A 20,294-nucleotide genomic window follows, 5' to 3' on the forward strand; every position below is an offset into this window, starting at 1 on the left:
TTCTTGCTGCTGAGTGTAACCAGTGATTTGCCGCTTGTCGTAAACCCTCTGTGTTTACATTCATGAAAGCGCCTCTTGATTCTAGACCTTGTCAATGAAATGCCTACCTTGTCATGAGTGTTCTTGGCAGATGTTGTGAAAGAAGTTTTACTTAACCAAGGAAAAAAAATTTGTGTGATCATCCAACTTTTGTTATCTTCAGTGGTCTAGGTCTAGGCTGCTGGGGGAGTCCCATGATGCAGTGCTTTTTCTTCAGTCAACTTTTTCACTCACTGTGTTTATACACCTCTCTGCATTTAATTATGAGCTATTATTAATCTCTGGCTCTCTTCAACAGCGTGTCTTTGTCCTGTCTTCATCCACTTACCCCCAACCAGTCGCAGCAGATGGCCACCCCTCCCTGAGCCTGGTTCTGCTGGAGGTTTCTTCCTGTTAAAAGGGAGTTTCTTTTCCACTGTCACCAAAGCTTGCTTGGGTTTTCTCTGTTTTCTTTGTATTATTGTAGGGTCTTTACCTTACCTTACAGTAAAGTGCCTTGGGGCAACTGCTGTTGTGATTTGACAGTATATTAAAAAAAAAACAAAAAAACTGAATTGGTCTATGAGGCCGATTTGTTGTTCCTGTGATGGTGAGTGACTTGTTTTTAAGTACGTACAACATTGTTGATTTGGCCAATCCTCAAGTTTTTTGGGTTGTTTTAAATCTGTCTGATCGGTAGTTCAAGTTCCAAGACTAATGATGGCATCCTCCAACTACATCAACATCTCTTTGACCTAATGCTGAGGATTTAAACAAATAGCTACCAAAAGCAAGTCAGTACTTGGAATCAATTAGTTTGTTTTGGAATAATGAAGGAATAGGCTTCACTTGCCCATGAAGCAACTCTCCCATCTTTCCAACTTTTGGCCCCCTGAAAATGGGAGACTATGTATAAAAGGGCTGGATTCTAAACAGTTTATGCAATACTTTTGTCAACCCCTTGAATTAAATCTGAAAGTGCGCACTTTAACCAGTCTAGACTGTTTAAAATCTATCTATTACAATCTGCTGGTGTACAATGGAAAAGCTACAATGAAATACACGGGCTTATGGTCCAAAAATCTACTGACCAAACTGTAGTTACACAGGATTTAGTAGCTGGCAAAACAGTCACCTCAAAGGAGACATAAACACACAGAGTATTTTTTTTGTTAAGAGAATTGTTACCAGCTGGACGAATCCGTTTTTAAAGACTTCAAAACATAAATTCGGGACTCCTACCATCTGTCCTGCTCCTACAAGCGATCTCTACCCTCACTACACAAAAATATTTCCCTGCCATCTCTTTTTGAACAATCAACATTGTCTCACTTTTGTTATCATTTTCCCAACATCTTGCAGCAGCCTTGTACAAACATTACCACACAGACATTAGTTTCCTCCACATCACTGTGCCGTGATGACATTATCACTGTGGCTTCGAGATGTGGCAGGAAGATAACCAGACAAGTTGATGGCCACTTGAAAGATGCCAGACACACCATCACTGCGACAGTGAAAATCTCATCACTTTTCTCATGTAAACAAACTGATGTAAGCCTTAAGTAAGATTGCACACTGCCTAAAACAGAAACTAAATTATTTAAGGATGAAGCTCTTTCCCTTTCATACCAATTCTACTGCTGACATGTTTTGTTATCTTAACCGTGATTTAGTGTGCCAGTGTAGACAAGGAATTATTTGGCTGCATCCAAACATTCCCAAACAATATTACAGACCAAGCACAGATACTGTAACTTCACTTTACCTGATACTGATAAAGGCCCTCAGCCTTTTCATGCCACTACAAATGATTATACACAAGTCAAATAAACAGACTAATTAACACAGCCACTGCACCAATACAACAACGCCTGAATCAGAGAGTAAAAAGAGAAAACTTCTGTATTTCTGGAGTTAGCAGATAAGATGACCTTAAACTAGCTTAACCAAGACAAATCTGAGTTAACAAAGCTGTACTGTGTCCTGTGTGAGAGGACTCAGGTCGAGGACACAGTGTTAGAACACAAAATATGTTTATTTCCACAAGTTTCACTCAACACAAAATAATTTGGCAAGGTATTATACTGGATTACCATACCAGGTAGAACAATTTCCACCAGAATGAATATATCAGAATTATTTGTACAGAAATGCATTTCTGGAAAGATGTTCAACAAGAGATTACCGTAATTGTCGGGCTATAAGCCGCTACTTTTTGCACAAGCTTTGAACCCTGCGGCTTTTAGTCAGGTGCGGCTTTTCTATGGATTGTCCATGATTTTTGTGATATCGTAAGACGATTTGTTTTGTTTGTTCCGCTGTTGTACGGCACTACGTTGCCTGGCGGAAGGATCGGGGTTCAAGAGTGGTATGTTGGTCACATGTCCATCCGCCAGGCAACATAGTGCCGTACAAGTAGCGCGAAAAACAAACTTCAAAGTAGCACTACGCGTTCAGCGGGAGTCGTGGATGACGAGCGGCGATAAACTTGCGAAAAGCAAGTTGTGCTCAATCCCGGTGGATTCTGACAGCGTGGAAAAGTGTGCAAACATCAACGATCACCAACGGATTTCGAAGGGCTGGACTGCTGCATGATGAAGAGGAGGACACCGCCACGGCCCTTCAGAGGGTGTTCGACACTGACAATGACAATGAGGATTATCTTTGGTTTTGAAAGTGACAACGAAGGAAAGAAGCTGAGAGTGGATGACGAAGCCATCCTGAGCCTGTTCGTTTCCGACACTGGAGAAGAGGACTTTGGTGGTTTTAGTGCGCAGGAAGATGGTGGTGAATGACTGACTTTTCTTCTTGTTAAAGCCGTGTCACTGCACCTGAGCCTAAAAGGTAGTCTGAATCTATTTTTCTGGTGTGCTGTAGGTTACTGTTATGTACTACATTTGTTACTCATTTATGAAGCACAGCACATGTGCAAATATGTACCCATAACTTGTTTTTCAAAATATTAATAAAAGGGGTGTGTCTCCAAACAGCCATCTCTTTCCTGACAATTCGCTTTGTGCATATTCTCTTACATATGATAAGTCAATATTGAAACACCTGTGGCTTTTGGTCAGGTGCGGCTAATGTATGTACAAAACAGGATTTTCCCCTGATTTTAGCTTGTGCGGCTAATATTCAGGTGCGCTTTGTAGTCCGGGAAATACGGTAAACAGATTTTAGATTAACTGCTCTCTATATTAGGCACACATTCAATATAAGAGATGGAAAACTGATATAGCTGTTAAGAACTCTGCTCTTATTTTTTGTTTTAATAGCTTCTTGGATGAAACCAAAACTTCCTAGTAAAATACACTGGAGATATTGGCTAAAGGATAACCTTAATATGGAAAAAAAAATCCTGCAAGACTACAACTCAAAACAGATTTGTCAGGAAATGGTTAAGCGACACAAGAAATACAGGTCTTCAGCTATCTTCTGTATTTTTTTCCTCTTTGATTTCTTCTTATTGTTGTTTTTGTTTCTTTTCCACGCAGGACTAAACTGGAAAAAACTGTATCTTAAATTGAGGGTTTTTTGTTATTTGTAAGACAGAAATGTTAGAACTGTGGACTTTTTCGTGTTTATGTATTAATGTATAGATATATGCACATATTCTAATTTGTGCAGTATTATATGAATAAACATTAATAAAAAAAGTAAGGTTGTTTTTTTTGTTTGTTTTTTAAGAGTCATTATCATAAAACTGTGTTACTTTCACATCTAAGCCAGTAGTGACTCACCAGCCAGTGATAGAAGACTGCTGCTAGCCGAAGTTTACCATCAATAGCAAGCTTATTTTGGCAGTAGAAAACAAGAAACCCTGGTGCATTCAAAATGAGAGATTGTTTACACAGTCAAAAAAAACAATGAAAAAAGTCACCTTGAAGTTTCAGTTTGTCATAAACTGCTTGAGGAATTTTCCGTACTTCACAAAAATGATTTTCAAAAAAATATTTGTATTTTCCTCAGTAATCATTATGTTTATGTATGCCTGTAAAAATAAACATTTTCAATTAAATGAATTTCTTGCAAAAAAGAGTCATAACTTATATGGAATAATCTCAAACCATAGATGTCAGTGTCACCGAGTCTCTATGCATTACAGCCACACTGAACTTAGGGAAAGTCTCTTCATGCTCACACACTGCCACCCTCAGAGCTGGAAATTTGACAGTACAAGTGCAAAGCTTGTCAGGTCAGCTATATTTGTACAAATGTGCCCTTTGTTGAACAGAAAGTTCAATATATGAGACTTCAGAGGTTGTTCAGAGTTTTTACTCTCATCATTTTCCACCAGTTTCTACCTATTACCAACTTTACCTATTCCTTAAATTCATTACCGAGGAAGATAAAAGCAGCAAATAATGATCATAATGACTGAAGGATCACGTTCTGCTGTTATGACAGTGCTGGCACCCTGTTACTGCGGTATGGTAGCCTCATATGCCCAGCTGAGAGACTGCTGTGTCGCCTCTCACTAACAAAACCTCTGACTCATCACTCTGCTCAGCTTGACTCGTAAATATTACAAAGCGCAAGCCAACATCTAAAAGCACCAAAGTAATACTAAAATACAGGACATTTCTACAACCGCATGAACAAGAGGGTTTGACACAAAATGGCAAAACAAGTTTTTCAGATGACTTAATGTAGAAGATGGAGCGCAGAGTACTGAAGAGTACGGATTCAACCTCAAAACCTGCGCTATCAGAGACTTTTTTATGGATACAATCAATCAGTTTCACATTAAACAAACTCATCATATAACCTCATATTGCAAGTGACTCCAGAGTGAGCAATAACACAGTCATTGTGAAGCAGATCTACTGACACATAATTTCCAGGACATTAAAGACAAGCTGTTGCAATGTAGGATTCTTTTCATTTTAACTGCTATATACACTGTACTTTTTGCCATGGTGTGAACCTTTAAGTGTAATCAAATAAAAAAAAGTTGTCCAAAGGGTGAAGAGGAACAGTGACTAAGGTTGCCAAAGAAAAGTTCAAAACACAGCCCTCTGGCCATTGATTTTCCGATTTGAGGGCTCTACCTGCTCAACCAGAGCTAACATAGATTAATAATTACCAGAGCCTATCTATTGCAGAATTGTGAATCAGAAATGCACAAATTAACTGTTTTGTTTTCCTGCAGTGTAAAATTGTTGCTACACGTCAGTGCACTCTTTACACTGGAAATAATGATCTTGCTCACTACAATGATGAACTGTGGCAAGAGAGAAGTGTTGGGGTGAGTTCAGTACTTATATTGTTCAGAGACGACAGCATTTATCCTGTCAGCATTCTGTAAACCGGCAGCCTCCAACAATGCATGTCAACAGTAACAAACTTACCCTGGGAGATGTTAAGCGAGTTAAGTGAATAAATGTCAAAGATTTACATGATGAATCTACTCAAGAGTGTTTCCAAAATTACATTTATAATTATGTTTTATCCAGTATCAAAGCAGCTGTGTATAAAGGCTTTTATGAATGGCCTACTTTTCTTGTGTACATGCATGGTAATAACACAAACCTGCTGCTTGTCCTTCTTGAGTATTTTCATCTTCTATCCCTTCACAGCATCTGTTAACAGAAAAGATCATAAATCAAATTACTTCCAAAAAAGCACACATTAAAAAAAAAAAAAAGGAAATTTCTGATATCTGTAAGGGGAAAAAAGAAGAGCCACAATATAAAAAGAAAATTAAGATTTTTCAAATCAAAGAAAACAGTGCATATTGGATTTAATCTTACATGATTGTAATCAAAGTAGAAAGCACTGAAATCTCCCAAAGAACTACACATGTATGTGTATTTAACTCTTATACAACTGTATATAAAGGTACAGTAAGTAGTGAGCACACCTTTATAAGAAGAAAATCTGAGACAAATGTTTTCTTGCAGCATCCTTCCAAGTTAATTACACTTGAGTCAGCCACTGAACTACTGCCTCACTAAAGGACACTTGCTTCAGTACAACAGTAAATAGAATAAGTTCTTTAACTGACTCTTCCCTTACAGTTTAAGTTGAAAGAAAAGAAAAAAAATGTTACACCTAAAAACTAGGGGTGCAACGATACACATAATTCACGGTTCGGTTCGGTTCGATACTTTGGTGTCACGGTTCGATATTTTTTCGATACAAAAAAATGTTCAAGCATTTTTAATTTGTCATTTATTAAAATTATAAATATATATTTTAACTCAAAAGTACAGTTTTTAAATTTAACCCTAACCCTTGTGCGTGTTTTTTATTTTGACAGCGAATGCACACCTGCGGACCACTTATGTGCAGCCCTGGTTATTTAGCTCGTCATATCGCAGCCACAGAAATTATTTTGTCCATGAAACCATAAAGCTGCACTTTCTTTTTGCCTTATAGTCTGATTTGTCATAACTTCTCCGTTTTGTGGTAAGCTTTTCTTTGGCTGTCACTTCTTCACCCTGACCTGTCTTATTTGGCTCAGCATAACTGAAATGCTTTTACACACGCACTCACATAAGCTCAGCGATTCTCTGCGCGATCAACCTCTCACATGTGTAAGCTGCGGGAGATTTCACTTGTCATGTTTGCATAGTAAGCTAACGATTAATAAGACGATGTCAGAGGAATTGGTGCACAAATTATCATCACTCACAGATCAGTGCTGTCGCTCTCTATACACAGTTCGCACAATTGCAAAGTGAAAGCAAAAAAACAAGCGCAAATTCAAACGCGACTTCAATATGTCACATATTGACAGTGGCTCACCGATGCCAATGACATAATTACCCAGCTACATTTCCGAAAGAATGCAAAAGCATTGACATATATTTTTCCTACAATAGCCCGACGGGCAGGGCAGAGATAGATTTTGGTAGCCCGACTGAAAAAATCGCTAGCTCCAGGACGTCGGGCTAGCGATATTGCAAGCCCTGTATCTGATTGAGGAATCACTCATCTTTGGAAAAGAGAGTTTATTACAGAGAAATGTCTCTTTCCAAAATAAAAGCTATACTATCCGCTTCTTCTGGGCTATATTCTCAGCAGCATAAGGAGAATCATGTGCTAACAGCTGTCTAAATGACTCGGCTAAAGTTAGTAGCATGCTTGTTGTTTTGGTCTTTGCACTAGGATGATGTCGGCGTAAATGTGCAGTCATATTCGTTGTGTTCCCACTAGTGCTTTCAGGTTAATCTCGTTGAAATGACCTTAACGCCACAACACGGCAAATCTCCGTTAACGAGCTACCGCCGATCGCTCTGTGCATGGGGCTAGACGGCCAACACGTTAACGAGCTAACTGCGCTAACACACTAGTTCACACCAATGTAATTGAGCATTGCATGGCACATCCAACATACTGTTTTACTTTAGTCCATGACTCGCTTACCTTCAGGGTCATATGTCACATGAAAACCAAAATAATTCCAAACGCCAGATCTGAATGAGAGTGGGGGAGGTCCATGTTAAAAGGAGAGCTTAACTTCTGTCTGGCTAGCTTGCCCTGCGCTCTTCCTTCTGACTATGCTGTCTGTGTTGAGCGCTCAGTGGATCTGCGCTGGACAGTGCAGCCTAGGCGGAGTAGTCGAACACAGATTCACTGAGCGCTCAACACAGACAGCATCGTCAGAAGGAAAATTGATAAAATAAATTACAAATGTTGTATTGTTCGATACATATGCGTACCGAACCGAAAGCACTGTATCGAACGGTTCAATATCGATACGAATATCGTTGCACCCCTACTAAAAACTATATGGACTGTATGAATTTCATGTATCGACTGCTTCGGTATTGTTTGATAACTTTAAAGTGCAGTTTTATCTGAGACTAAGTCAATATTGTCTCAGTTTAAGCAGAAATTTTTACAGGTCACTAAGGAAGCTCCATAAACTTCATGTTATACTCCACACACACACACACACACACACACACACACACACACACACACACACACACACACACACACACACACACACACACACACACACACACACACACAGTAAGAGAAGCCCAAACAAGACAAAGGTTTGTTCTGTACATTAAAACAGTGTGCAAAGCAGGGGATGAAAATGTTTCACTGTATCTGTCTTGGTGATGACAAAACCTAATTATTTTACTAAAAGGTCAAGTAAGTTTGACAACATTTCTGTACCGTGTTGTACTTACAAGATGTTAAAGACAGAAGTGTTTAATAATTCAATAGATCACCCACAAAATCTTGATTATTTTCTCATGATTTTCCTGTGTATTTTTATTCTTTTAACACACATGGCAGAGCACAGAGGCCAGTGTTTTAAATCTGCCTTATGTTCATTAATTGTATGGTACAATACAATATTATTATATTTAACCAGAATAGAGTTCCGTTTGTGATTCACATTTGAAATGGCACATTTTGAATGACCTTTATTGACTGCACTCCCATAACCAGGAGTGTCAAGATAGCATATATGGCTATATGATGCATTATATGTCTGCTGTAATATTATATGACTGTGAATCACATTTTCAACAACACAGGGGAAAAAAAGATGATAGAAACGCTACAGAACAGAAGTTGGAGAGTAACATTGTGTGCTCCCAGCTTTCACTGAGACTCAGAGCCTGCACTGACAAAGTGCAGAAATGATAGTATGAAGTCATTTCAGAATAACTTGAACAGATCATTTTCAGGCCACTGTGCACTACTTCTGTCTCCGTTCCTACAAACCTGTGCAGCAGCATTGCCACGGGGGTTTGTGTATAGCAAAGAAGTGGAGGTGGACAGGACCAAAGATAATACAACTTATTCAACTTCTTGCCTTTGAAAAAGCATCACTGCAACTCAATCAAAATCCCCACGAGTACACCTGCATATCTTTTGAGTAGTTTTATTTTGCTGAAAATCTGCAGTTTGTCCGTGTAGCATGTTAAACAGAAGCCTCTGTCCACTTCATTAAACACACTTGATTCTAAGGAAATACTGTGCTGGGACTGCAACATTTTATTAACAAATGGCTAACATGCTGACTGGTATCTTAATTATGAGGGCACCAAAATAATTAAAGTTCAAATAACATATAGACAGTAAAGGTTCGTAACCGGATACAGCTGAGATATTGACTTTGCACATTAAGTCACAACAAACAAAAGGATATCCATGATCACCAGTAATGATGTGTGACACAGCAAACAGGCTACCTAAAAGCTTTAATATCCAGCTGTTCTAACATTACATGAATGGACAATGTCAACATTATCAGATCATTTTGGTATCCAATTCTCTATCTGGATGTTTCTATATCGTCATCCTTTCAACATCTATTTTCCTCATAAGTACAAGCTTGTTTGCGGCAAACCAATTCTGAGTGACTCACTCTTGAGTCTGCCTGAGCCAATGTGCTCTTTGCAATTGCACGAATGTAAGACCCTTTTCATCATCACAGAAAGCATTAATTCATCAGTACGCACTGAAGATTGCTGTACTGCACTCAACATGTGACAAACTGAAACTTTAAAAACTGCACCTTTACCATATACCATACACATATACACATATATATATATACACACACATATATATACACACACATATATATATATATTATATATATATATATATATATATATATATATATATATATATATATATATATATATATATTATATATATATATATATTATATATATATATATATATATTATATATATATATTATATATATATATATATATATATATATATATATATATATATATATATATATATATATATATATATATATATATATATATATATATATGTAAGATATATAAGAATGACCGAGCTAAGATCCTGTGGGACTTCCAGATACAGACGGACAAAATGGTGGTGGCTAACCAACCGGACATAGTGGTGGTAGACAAACAGAAGAAGACAGCCGTAGTGATCGATGTAGCGGTTCCCAATGACAGCAATATCAGGAAGAAGGAACACGAGAAGCTGGAGAAATACCAAGGGCTCAGAGAAGGAGAAGAGCTCGAGAGGATGTGGAGGGTGAAGGTAACGGTGGTCCCCGTGGTAATCGGAGCACTAGGTGCGGTGACTCCCAAGCTAGGCGAGTGGCTCCAGCAGATCCCGGGAAAAACATCGGAGATCTCTGTCCAGAAGAGCGCAGTCCTGGGAACAGCTAAGATACTGCGCAGGACCCTCAAGCTCCCAGGCCTCTGGTAGAGGACCCGAGCTTGAAGGATAAACCGCCCGCAGGGGCGTGCTGGGTGTTTTTTTTTTTTTATATATATATATATATATATATATATATATATATATAGCAGATTATTACAGTCATCTGTAGTCCACTTTAAAGCTGTCCTCATTTTAAAAGGACAGATTACACATACATAATAATATATGTATATCATGAGGCAGAATTTTAAATAATCCAAGTTTCAATTTTCTTTTTCATTGTTTTGATGTTTCATACCATCCATACCACTATTGCTTATGCTAGAACATCAAACGTGTGTGTGTGTGTGTGTGTGTGTGTGTGTGTGTGTGTGTGTGTGTGTGTGTGTGTGTGTGTGGGGGGGGGGGGGGGGGGGGGGGGGACTTGCTGCATGCAACAGATAGGAAGAATAACTACAATCAAGTTAACAGTAATGACAATTTAGATTTATTTAACATCTAAAGACACAAATGTTTATCTGCAGGCCTGAACGAGCTGTACACCTTAAAGCCAACCAGGACATAGTGGCTTAAAATTTGTATTCTACGCAGAACCATTAGATGTCAAAAGCAAGAGGCAATAAAAGCAAGAGGCAATAAAAAAAGGATCAACTAAACGCATACGTAAACTAAAAGAAGTTCAATTTTTTCCTTTTTAAATCCCTCAGGGTTCAGGAAATCAAACTGAACATCTACTGATTATATACCTCATTTTAACAGGTGCAAACTCTGCAAACAACTGCAAACAGTTGTGGGGCAACTATGAATCTGTCAGTCTTCCAATACAAATCCACAACTACATTATACAGCCCACAGTGAAATCACTAAATTATAATTAGTCAATTTGATGTCCCCGGTTGTATGACAAATCGGTCAGACAAGCTCTTACCTTACTACCTTAAAGCCAAAAATGTTAAGTTATTATAAAAATTAGTGAACAGAATTACCCAATAAACTAAAAGGTTTAGTGTTACGGTTATACTAGAGATTGAATATGACTTAAGGCTTCACCACTATGCTAATATAGCACAAAAAAATGAAATAAATATGAAAAAAAAAAATGAGCCAGCTGATTAGGCAGAATTGGACTCAAATTATTGTGGGATACATGTTTTGTTTTGGGGGTTTTTCACACTCTGTTGAGATTTACATTCTCCAAGTTACATGGATATTTTTCCAAGCACTCATAGACTAATACAACCTGGATGGTCTGCACCCTGCTGAAAGCCATAGTTTTAAATAGATAATTTTGGGACTCAAAAAAGTCTCAAAAGGCTTCAACAGCACAAACTGTAAAGGGATCCAGTTTAATGATTCAAAGTAGTGAAATGAGGCCTAACAGACACAGGCCCCAGGTACCTGTGTCTGGACACCTATCAATCAAAGCAGTTATGCCCCTAATAGTAATAGTAATAATAATAGGAAGAGGAAGAGGAGGAGGAGGAGGAAGAAGAATTTTGACAGATGAAAATCCACATTTCATGTGGACAAATCTTAATTCTGTTTTGGTCAGCTGCTACAAAAGACATAGCTCTGATGCTTTCAAATTAGGGAACAACAGAAATCTGCACTGGATCCCCAGTTCCTCATTGTGAAAAAAAGTGAAGCATGGCCTTAATGCAACTTAATTTCATTTACAGATAACATCAGAATTCTCCTCAGTTCATTCACCTCTGAGCACAACAATGATAAATATAAACACACGTCAAAGGATTGCTCAGTGCATATTTATGAGTTTAAAACAGTGCAAAGCTATGCATGGCATTTTTTTGCGATATGCAAACACAGTAGTAAAACCTGGTTTAAATGGAAACTGCCAATCCTCTACATCAACATAACCATAAAACTAAACAGGAGCACAGTACACTTGGGTGTCCAACTCAAAAAAGGTGTACACAGCACCAGTGCAATAGAAATGACTCAAAGAAAAGAAAAAGATTACCTTGTGCCTCATGTTACAGTATACAGTTCCTTCCATTCAAGTCTTTCAGTGGAAGACAAGAGTATTCTCTACGATATCTCCCAAACACATTTTCTCCACATACCTGAATCAGTTTCTTTTGTTTTTTTAAAGAAAAGAAAGAATGATGACCAAGAAGGACAGAAAACAAACAACTGATGTAGTGATTTACAACAGCTGAGTTATGAGGAATATTGCTGATTTTAAATTAATAGCATTTTAATCCAGGTAAGATGTTTGTTCCTAGATTTCTTTTCTGGCGACGGACCAGATTAACAGGAGAGAGAAAAAAAGGTCAGTTAAAGACTGAAGGTGCCAATAGATGTTTGGACTAACTTAAAAGATAATCAGCGCAGTAAATGCCTTTTTCCCAGCTACTCAATTATGATTTCATTCTTTTAACATATTTAACCTATTGCCTTTTGCTGGAAAGAAAAAAGCAGATTTAGTACAGGTGATATCAATTGCCTGGAACCAGCTCCACTGTGCTTTTCAGAAAGAGCAGGTGCTCCTCATATTTTGAACACAGTGTACATGACATTCAGCAAAATCCACCTTTTGCTGCTTAACACTCTGATGATAAAATGGCCTCTGTGGTGCACTACTCTGCAGCAGCAGAAACAGTCAGGTACTCCCACCACCTGCCTCACTGTACCATTAAGGATAACTGCAGTATCTGCAGAAGAAGTTCAGACTCCCCACTGTTTTAAAAGTGGGGAGCCTGAACTCCCCCACTTTCATAATCCTTAAAACAACAAACCATATTTTCTGCTAATTAGATGGTTTAATTGCAAGTGAAGATGACAGTCTGTGATTATTGAGGCACTTAATTTTTGCAGTGCACCTGTCATAAAGATCAGTACAGCATATAATGCAAAGTAAAAGAAATATTAGTTTTGGATGCCCCTTACAGATATGCTACATGTAGCTATTAATAAAGAATGCTATGGTGTTTTTAAATGCCCATCGCACATTGAAAGACTGGACATCCAAGGATCCAAATATCTGGATATGTTTGACAAAGAGGCCTGAAACCTCAAGGTTTCTCATTTATTATAAGCATTTTTGCTTGAAAAATGACAACCAATTACTTTTTTGACAGCTGTACAGCTGTCACATTACCAATAATGCTGATGGACTGAAATACAGAAGAAACACATCAATAAATGTGACTCAAGCATCCCAATAATCCTTAGAGTGCCCCAAAGCACTTGCCTGAGACACTAACACTGGAGTAAGCAGACAGTGAAACCTGAAATGTAGGGCTTGTGTGATGCGTTATGTCTGTCACGTGGGAAGACGGGTCACAAGGGGGCATGGACTGAGTGAACACAGAGGGAAAGTGAAGCAGTATGAAAACAGGAAAATACAGCATACCTCATGACTTCCTCTCTCATTGCTATAAATGACAATATTTGCATATATAAGCAGTTTAGGTAAAATAATAAAAATATAAACTAGCACTCAAATTCATTGTATATTAGCAGTTAACTTAAAAGACCAATGTCAAGAGTTTAATTTTCCTCCACTTTAGCAGCTCGATGATCCAGGTGAGATTACATTATCTCCTGCACACAGACCATAGTATAGATATGACTTAAGTGTGTCGACAGCACACGTCTCTGCCACATGGGACTCAGTTATTTTTGGTGCAAAAAATCCTTTCTGTAAATACAAGTACTGCATTATACTGATAAAACTGCAAGTGTGTTGGCCTAAATCTAGTTTAATCTCGACTTGATGCAAAGTCAGGGTTTTTCTTAAATTTAATACACAAAAGCTGAAGCCACTCAGTGTGTAAGCTGTTGTGTTTTTTAGATTTATCACTGACTAGTTTTCTTTTTTTCCTTTCATTTTTTCCTCAAATTTACTGACATATTTAGGCTGACACATAATAACTGTGGATCCTGCTGAAACATTTCAAATTGTTCCCTAACAAATGTTGGAATTCCTGATAGATTTCAATGTGCTCCTTCTGTGCCCAGTGCTGTGTAACGCTCCTAATTTTATAATTGCCTACACAGTCTCCACAACTCTTTAGGAGAAAAGAAAGAAAAAAGGTTAAAAAGAAAAACAATTTAAAAGGCAATAAAGGCCATTGAAATACTGATTTACACAGGACTTATTCTGAGATCTGTTTTTTGTGGGGTGTGGTGGGTAATTTGCTGTAGAATTTTTACTTTGTAAACTGCAGACATGGCAGAGTTGCAAAAGACAAATGACCACAAATGACCTCTGCAATTATTACAACTTACCAGAGGTCCCCAGGTCATCCTAGTTCCATGATATTAGTGCTAATGATTATGACTTAAAAAGGGGGGGGATGTAGAATGTATACCCATTTGTCTCACCAATGGACAAATACCTTCAACTATCACAATGGTAAATTAATATGCATCTAACACCTTTAAGTGCTGATATGAACCTTATGCAAATGTGTCTGCTGGGCAATGTAGTCCCAGATTTTATGAAGGGAAATTAGACTCCAGAAGGTTGCAGCATTGGGCCTGCTATAACCATATTTAAGTCAAATAGCATAAAGCAAACTATTTTTTTATTAACTAAAGTATTATTTTAAAAACCACATGTAGTTTAATGTCATTGCTTTTTCCAAAGCATTTGAAAATAAGGATTATGAACAAGTATGAACAAGAATTGTCAGTGTGCTTATATGTGGAGAAAATGCAAATACTGAATCATTGATGACGTTTCAACCATTTCAAGATAGCAAATCCTTTAGTGAGCTAAACAGCTCCAGTAACACTTAATTTGGATGAGAGTCAGTTTTATAACACTGTCACTCCATGGAGTAAAAATCACAACTTCAGTAAAAAGACAAAGATGATGTCATGATAGATGCACTGGCACGACATCCAATTTAACAAAAACGTTTTACCTTCTGACAGATTCAATACATTTAAAGTTAAGCTACGCAGCCATTGTACATATCTAGATCTTAGTGCATGTGACAGAACAGAAACAACTTCCTCAACATTACAAATAACTAACAAATGAATGTATGTGCATACTTAGATAATCATAGATGACAGAAAAGTGCATGAAAATGGGAAACAGCAATGTAAAGAAGGTGTAAATTTCTTGTTATAGTTGAAAGGCTGCCCAAAAAAAGAAATAAAAATGAAACAAGTCTAAATGGAAGTCAAAAAGACATCCTGTGGAGGCTTTTCCTTTTTTAAAACTTCTGTGTTACATTCCTTTATCCCTGCACACCTGTCACCCATGAATATTGATGCAAGAGCATGCCGTTTCCAAATATCAAACAACCCTCTACTGCTCACTTATTTTGCAGCCTTATGTGACAGAACTCATATGCAAACACAAACAAGCGCACATGCGTGCACCACAGGGTATGTGAACAACAAAGACTGCATTTGAAATGTAAAAAACACAGAAAACACTTGCATGCAAAAATGTCTCGACTCAGACAGAGCTGTATTGTTACAATATCGTCATAATATGCCACTCACTATATATGGTCTGTTGACTAAAAATATAAAATCAGGACAAGTTGAAACACCCTAGGAATTTAATAGTCCAGGCTTGTGTATCAACAGTTTTTTCCTTTTTACAGCTGGCAGTAACAACTTAGGAAGTATGTTATAGTTTGTGCATACTGGTAGGGCTTTGCTTTTAAACTTTCAAATGTTATGATCTGTATCAAGTGTGCATTATATAAGGACATAATTTATTTATACGTTAATTATCCACATAATAGACACAATGACATAATCGTTACAGCCTTTAAATGTGTCACACTGTATTTTTGATCAAAACATTGAAAGTCAAGTTGGAAGACCAGTAAGACAATAGACTCACATTTAATAGAAGACATAAGGGTTGCAGGGATCACAGACACGTTCAATTAACGAGCAGGAGCATTATGTATTTTCTTCTATTTGATCTCAAAAAGCTCCTAAAACAGTCAGTGATCACTGTTGACCTCCCTCGGCTTTTATTACTGCTAATCATTTATTTAAGCTCAGTTTTTAAAACCTTAGGATGTAACTACAGCCCATCCCATGCAGCAGTATATGAATGCTGTATCATCCATGTGCTCTCTGGCAAACTTCAGACGGGCCTGGACATGCACTGGCTTCAGCAGCGGAACACGTCTGGCACTGCGGGATTTGATTCCCTGCCGTTGTAGTGTGTTACTGATGGTGACCTTTGTTACTTTGGTCCCAGCTCTCTGCAGGTCATTCACCAGGTCCCCCCGTGTGGTTCTGGGATCTTTGCTCACCGTTCTCATGATCAGTTTGACCCCACGGGATGAGATCTTGCGTGGAGCCCCAGATCGAGGGAGATTATCAGTGGTCTTGTAGGTCTTCCATTTTCTGATGATTGCTCCCACAGTTGATTTTTTCACACCAAGCTGCTTGCCTATTGTAGATTCACTCTTCCCAGTCTGGTGCAGGTCTACAATACTTTTCCTGGTGTCCTTCGAAAGCTCTTTGGTCTTGGCCATGGCGGAGTCTGACTGTTTGAGGCTGTGGACAGGTGTCTTTTATACAGATGATGAGTTCAAACAGGTGCCATTCATACAGGTAACGAGTGGGGGACAGAAAAGCTTCTTACAGAAGACGTTACAGGTAGAGCAGGGCGATATGGCCAAAAATATTTATCACGATATATATTTGAAAATTTGCGATAACGATATAACTGACGATATAATTGATGCGAGACAAAATACAACTCCACAACATTACTAGCGCAAAAAGACAACCTTCCATTTATTTTCACTTAAACAAGAAGCTGGTTTTTATGTACATTAAAGCTTTATAAAAATGTAACAGTGCAAATGCAAATTCCTTGCTGAAAGTTTAACCCAAAGGCATTTCCAGTAGAAATGGGCTGACATATCCTGAGCATAACCATGTATAATATCCACTGAAGTTAAAAAGAGGTGCTTTGCAACATTAAACTGCAGTGTGCAGTACGTATTTTTCGGACCATAAGGTGCACGGGATTATAAGGCACATTAAGCGAAACAAAGCAGTCAGATAAATCAAACTTTATTAAACTCATTCTTCTTGCTTCCTCCACTTCTGTACCATTGATTCATTAATGTTGAATTCTCTGGCAGCTGCTCTATTCCCATGTTGTTGCAGTATATTAATGACTAACCTTGTATTGTGGAAGGATTATCTCAGTTGTTCTCCTGACTGAAGTTTGGTCCGTTTACAGCATCCTGCCATGTGATTGCATTTGTCTCTAATTATCAGGAACTTTAACGTTAACTTTTATAAGTGGAAAAGTGTTAGTGTTCGTCCTCCAGCTTCACTGTTTATGTTATGCTAACATAGCTGTGTCGCTAGCGATCAGGTAGCACATCATTATATACCAGCTAGCCCAACTTCAGTAACCCTACAAACGTCACTGCTGTTTAGTTTCCTGTCTTCATTTATGTTGGAAGTGATAGCAGAGCTGTACGTTTGAATTTTTTCAGAAATCTCTCAGTCAGAACATGCAATATCATGCTTAGGTAACTAGCGAAACTAGCGAGCTAACTTCCGCTAGCTTCCTGCTAACTTCTAACTCCGTTAAATGTAATAAATTTTATTTTCATGGATGCCTGGAAGTTAAACTTCATAGTTTCACCTGGTTAAGCAGCAATGCTGATCGTTTTATTAAAGATGAAAGAATTGAGACAGTTTTTAACTCTCAGTGATGCTGCAGTGTTCGTTTGACCTGAAGCATACGGAGTTTAGGACCCAGATTACTCCCAGATTTAAGAGCATCTTAGTCCCACAAATACAACAATAACGACGGCCGCTTGCATGTTCTGCAAAAAATGTGCTTTGTCGTGTATCTGACGGACAAACACCAAACCAGTTCCACATCACTGAAGTTGCACCATTTTTACAAACCAATTCTGGTTCATCTGTTTCACTCAACAATCGGCCATGTGCGTATGAAAACAAAGGCACTGCGCATGCGCGTTTTACTCATATTCTATCGCGATATTTCATTTTCTTATCGTTGCCTAACATTATACCGGTATTACCGTGAACGGTATAATATGGCCCAGCCCTAGTTACAGGTCTGTGAGAGCCAGAGATTTTCCTTGTTTGAGGTGACCAAATACTTATTTTCCACCCTAATTTACGAATAAATTCTTTACAAATCCTACCATGTGAATTCATGGATTTTTTTTTTTTCCACATTCTGTCTCTCACAGTTGAAGTGTACCTCTGGTGCAAATTACTGACCTCTGTCATCATTTTAAGTGGGGGAACTTGCACAATCGGTGGCTGACTAAATACTTTTTTGCCCCACTGTATATGGACCGATGCGCCGCTCGGCGTAGGAGGAACTAATACTAATACTAATAAAAAATATGGACCTGTAGCGGAGTTTAGGTCCAGACACGGCTATTGACGTCAGACTGAACAACCGGATGTGTGTGTGCCTGTGTTCTCTATGAAAATGCAAATATTAAAATACATAAATTATACATTAAAAATTATATATATGAAAAATTTTGTCCAAACTCTAATGTAATGACTTTATTTTAAGTCATTTTTAACCAAATATGACAAAAAAAAAGTTTACATTTCAGGCCACTGTAAAAACGTCTCCATTTGCTTTTAGAAATTGTAGCCAAATATTAACTGAGAAATTAATCAATAAAAGACAATAGATTTTTTTTCCTCCTCCCACTCAGTAACTACTAGGGCTGAACGATATATCGCATTTGCGATAATATCGCGACATGATCAAGTGCAATTTTCTAACTGCAAAGGCTGCGATTATACTCTGGACATGTCCAAATTCATGGGCTGCATCCTCCTGAGGCCGCATTTGTAGACCGATTACGTCACAGCGACGCGCCGAAGGCTGTCCAAATTACTACCATATCCCAGAATTCATAGCGCGGCCCAGCCAAACTCCAGTTTCCAACATACTAATCTTTCTGGGTCACAAAATAAACTTTTAACATATTTTCAGGCGAGAAAGTAGTTGTGTAAACATCAAATATCTGCTCGGTTTATCAAGATATCCCATATTTGCAAAAGTGCTTCGACGTTTTCAGAGGCGTCTGCTACCCACCAGCTCGACAGCTAGCCGGGAGCTCGAGGGTTACTGATGCGGCCGAGAACGGCACAACTCCCGGCACATCATTTTCAGATCACCGCGGAGTTTCGCTGCTCGGGTTAAACGTAATATATAAGTCACTTAGACAACCTAAAAATGTTATTGTTGGGCTTTTTTCAGTGTTTTGTTTGTTCGTGAGTAAATCGGTTTGGCTGAGATTAAAGTTATTAGATTAGATAAAATAAAACTTTATTAATCCCCCGGGTGGGTTCCTCCTTGGTTTTCACACAGCTGACTAAACGTCAAACAGAAAACTTATTAAACAGAAGTATGAGACAGTCGAGAATTTACACCAGTGTCTGGTTATATTTTAGATAGCAAGAAGCAGACGGCCGAGTTTATTAAACTCCACCGAGACAGCGGTGACGCTAATCAGAACTAGCCTTCTGATTCAGAAGGCTAGACCGTCCAATTTCACGCCTTTAAATTTTAAAGGCGTGTTTGTGTGTGTGTTTATACAATTGCTATTATGTTTGCACTTTATGTGTAATGTTACTGACTGCAGAGATCAGTAAGATGTGTGTATTTTTTATTTATTAGTTTTATTTATTTAATATTATTTTTTAATTGAATTGACTGTCTAGTAGTTCACAGATGTCGAAAAACTGAGTGTGGTAAAGCCACTGATTTTGTTTATGTATATTTCTGCAATCTGCACATTGTACTGACTTTCATTTTAATGTTTACACCAGGGTTCCTTGTCAGCACTTTATGCTCAGATGTTTGTAAGCTAAAAATAAACTATTGTGTATGTTCAAATATACTGTTGTGATTGAAGAAGTTAAATAAAAATGTCAGTCATCAATTCATGCATCACCTCATGTCATCATAACAGAGGTCTGTCTTCCAGGAAAGAACAGTTTAAAATTAATGTAATATAGTATTGGCCATACTATATGATGTATTGCTTGTCTTTGTTTAATAATACAGAAGACAAAGACCTTAAAAAATAATCGCATATCGCATCGCAATCGCAATATTGGGGCAAAAAATCGCAATTAGATTATTTTCCATAATCGTTCAGCCCTAGT

General features: G+C 37.9%; 1 protein-coding gene across 3 annotated transcripts in view; it reads right to left on the bottom strand.

The window, feature by feature from the left end:
* chd6 (chromodomain helicase DNA binding protein 6) overlaps positions 1 to 20,294 on the bottom strand; it is a 99,241-nt gene that overhangs the window by 65,907 nt on the left and 13,040 nt on the right. For all 3 annotated transcript variants that reach the window (XM_080891462.1, XM_080891463.1, XM_080891461.1), the window contains exon 2: positions 5,554 to 5,603. In XM_080891462.1, coding sequence (XP_080747588.1) covers positions 5,554 to 5,583 — 30 coding nt within the window. In that variant the 5' untranslated portion in view covers positions 5,584 to 5,603. The remainder of the gene's footprint in view (positions 1 to 5,553; positions 5,604 to 20,294) is intronic.

The sequence above is a fragment of the Rhamphochromis sp. 'chilingali' genome (genome assembly GCF_963969265.1).
Source record: "Rhamphochromis sp. 'chilingali' genome assembly, chromosome: 9".
NCBI lineage: Eukaryota > Metazoa > Chordata > Actinopteri > Cichliformes > Cichlidae > Rhamphochromis > Rhamphochromis sp. 'chilingali'.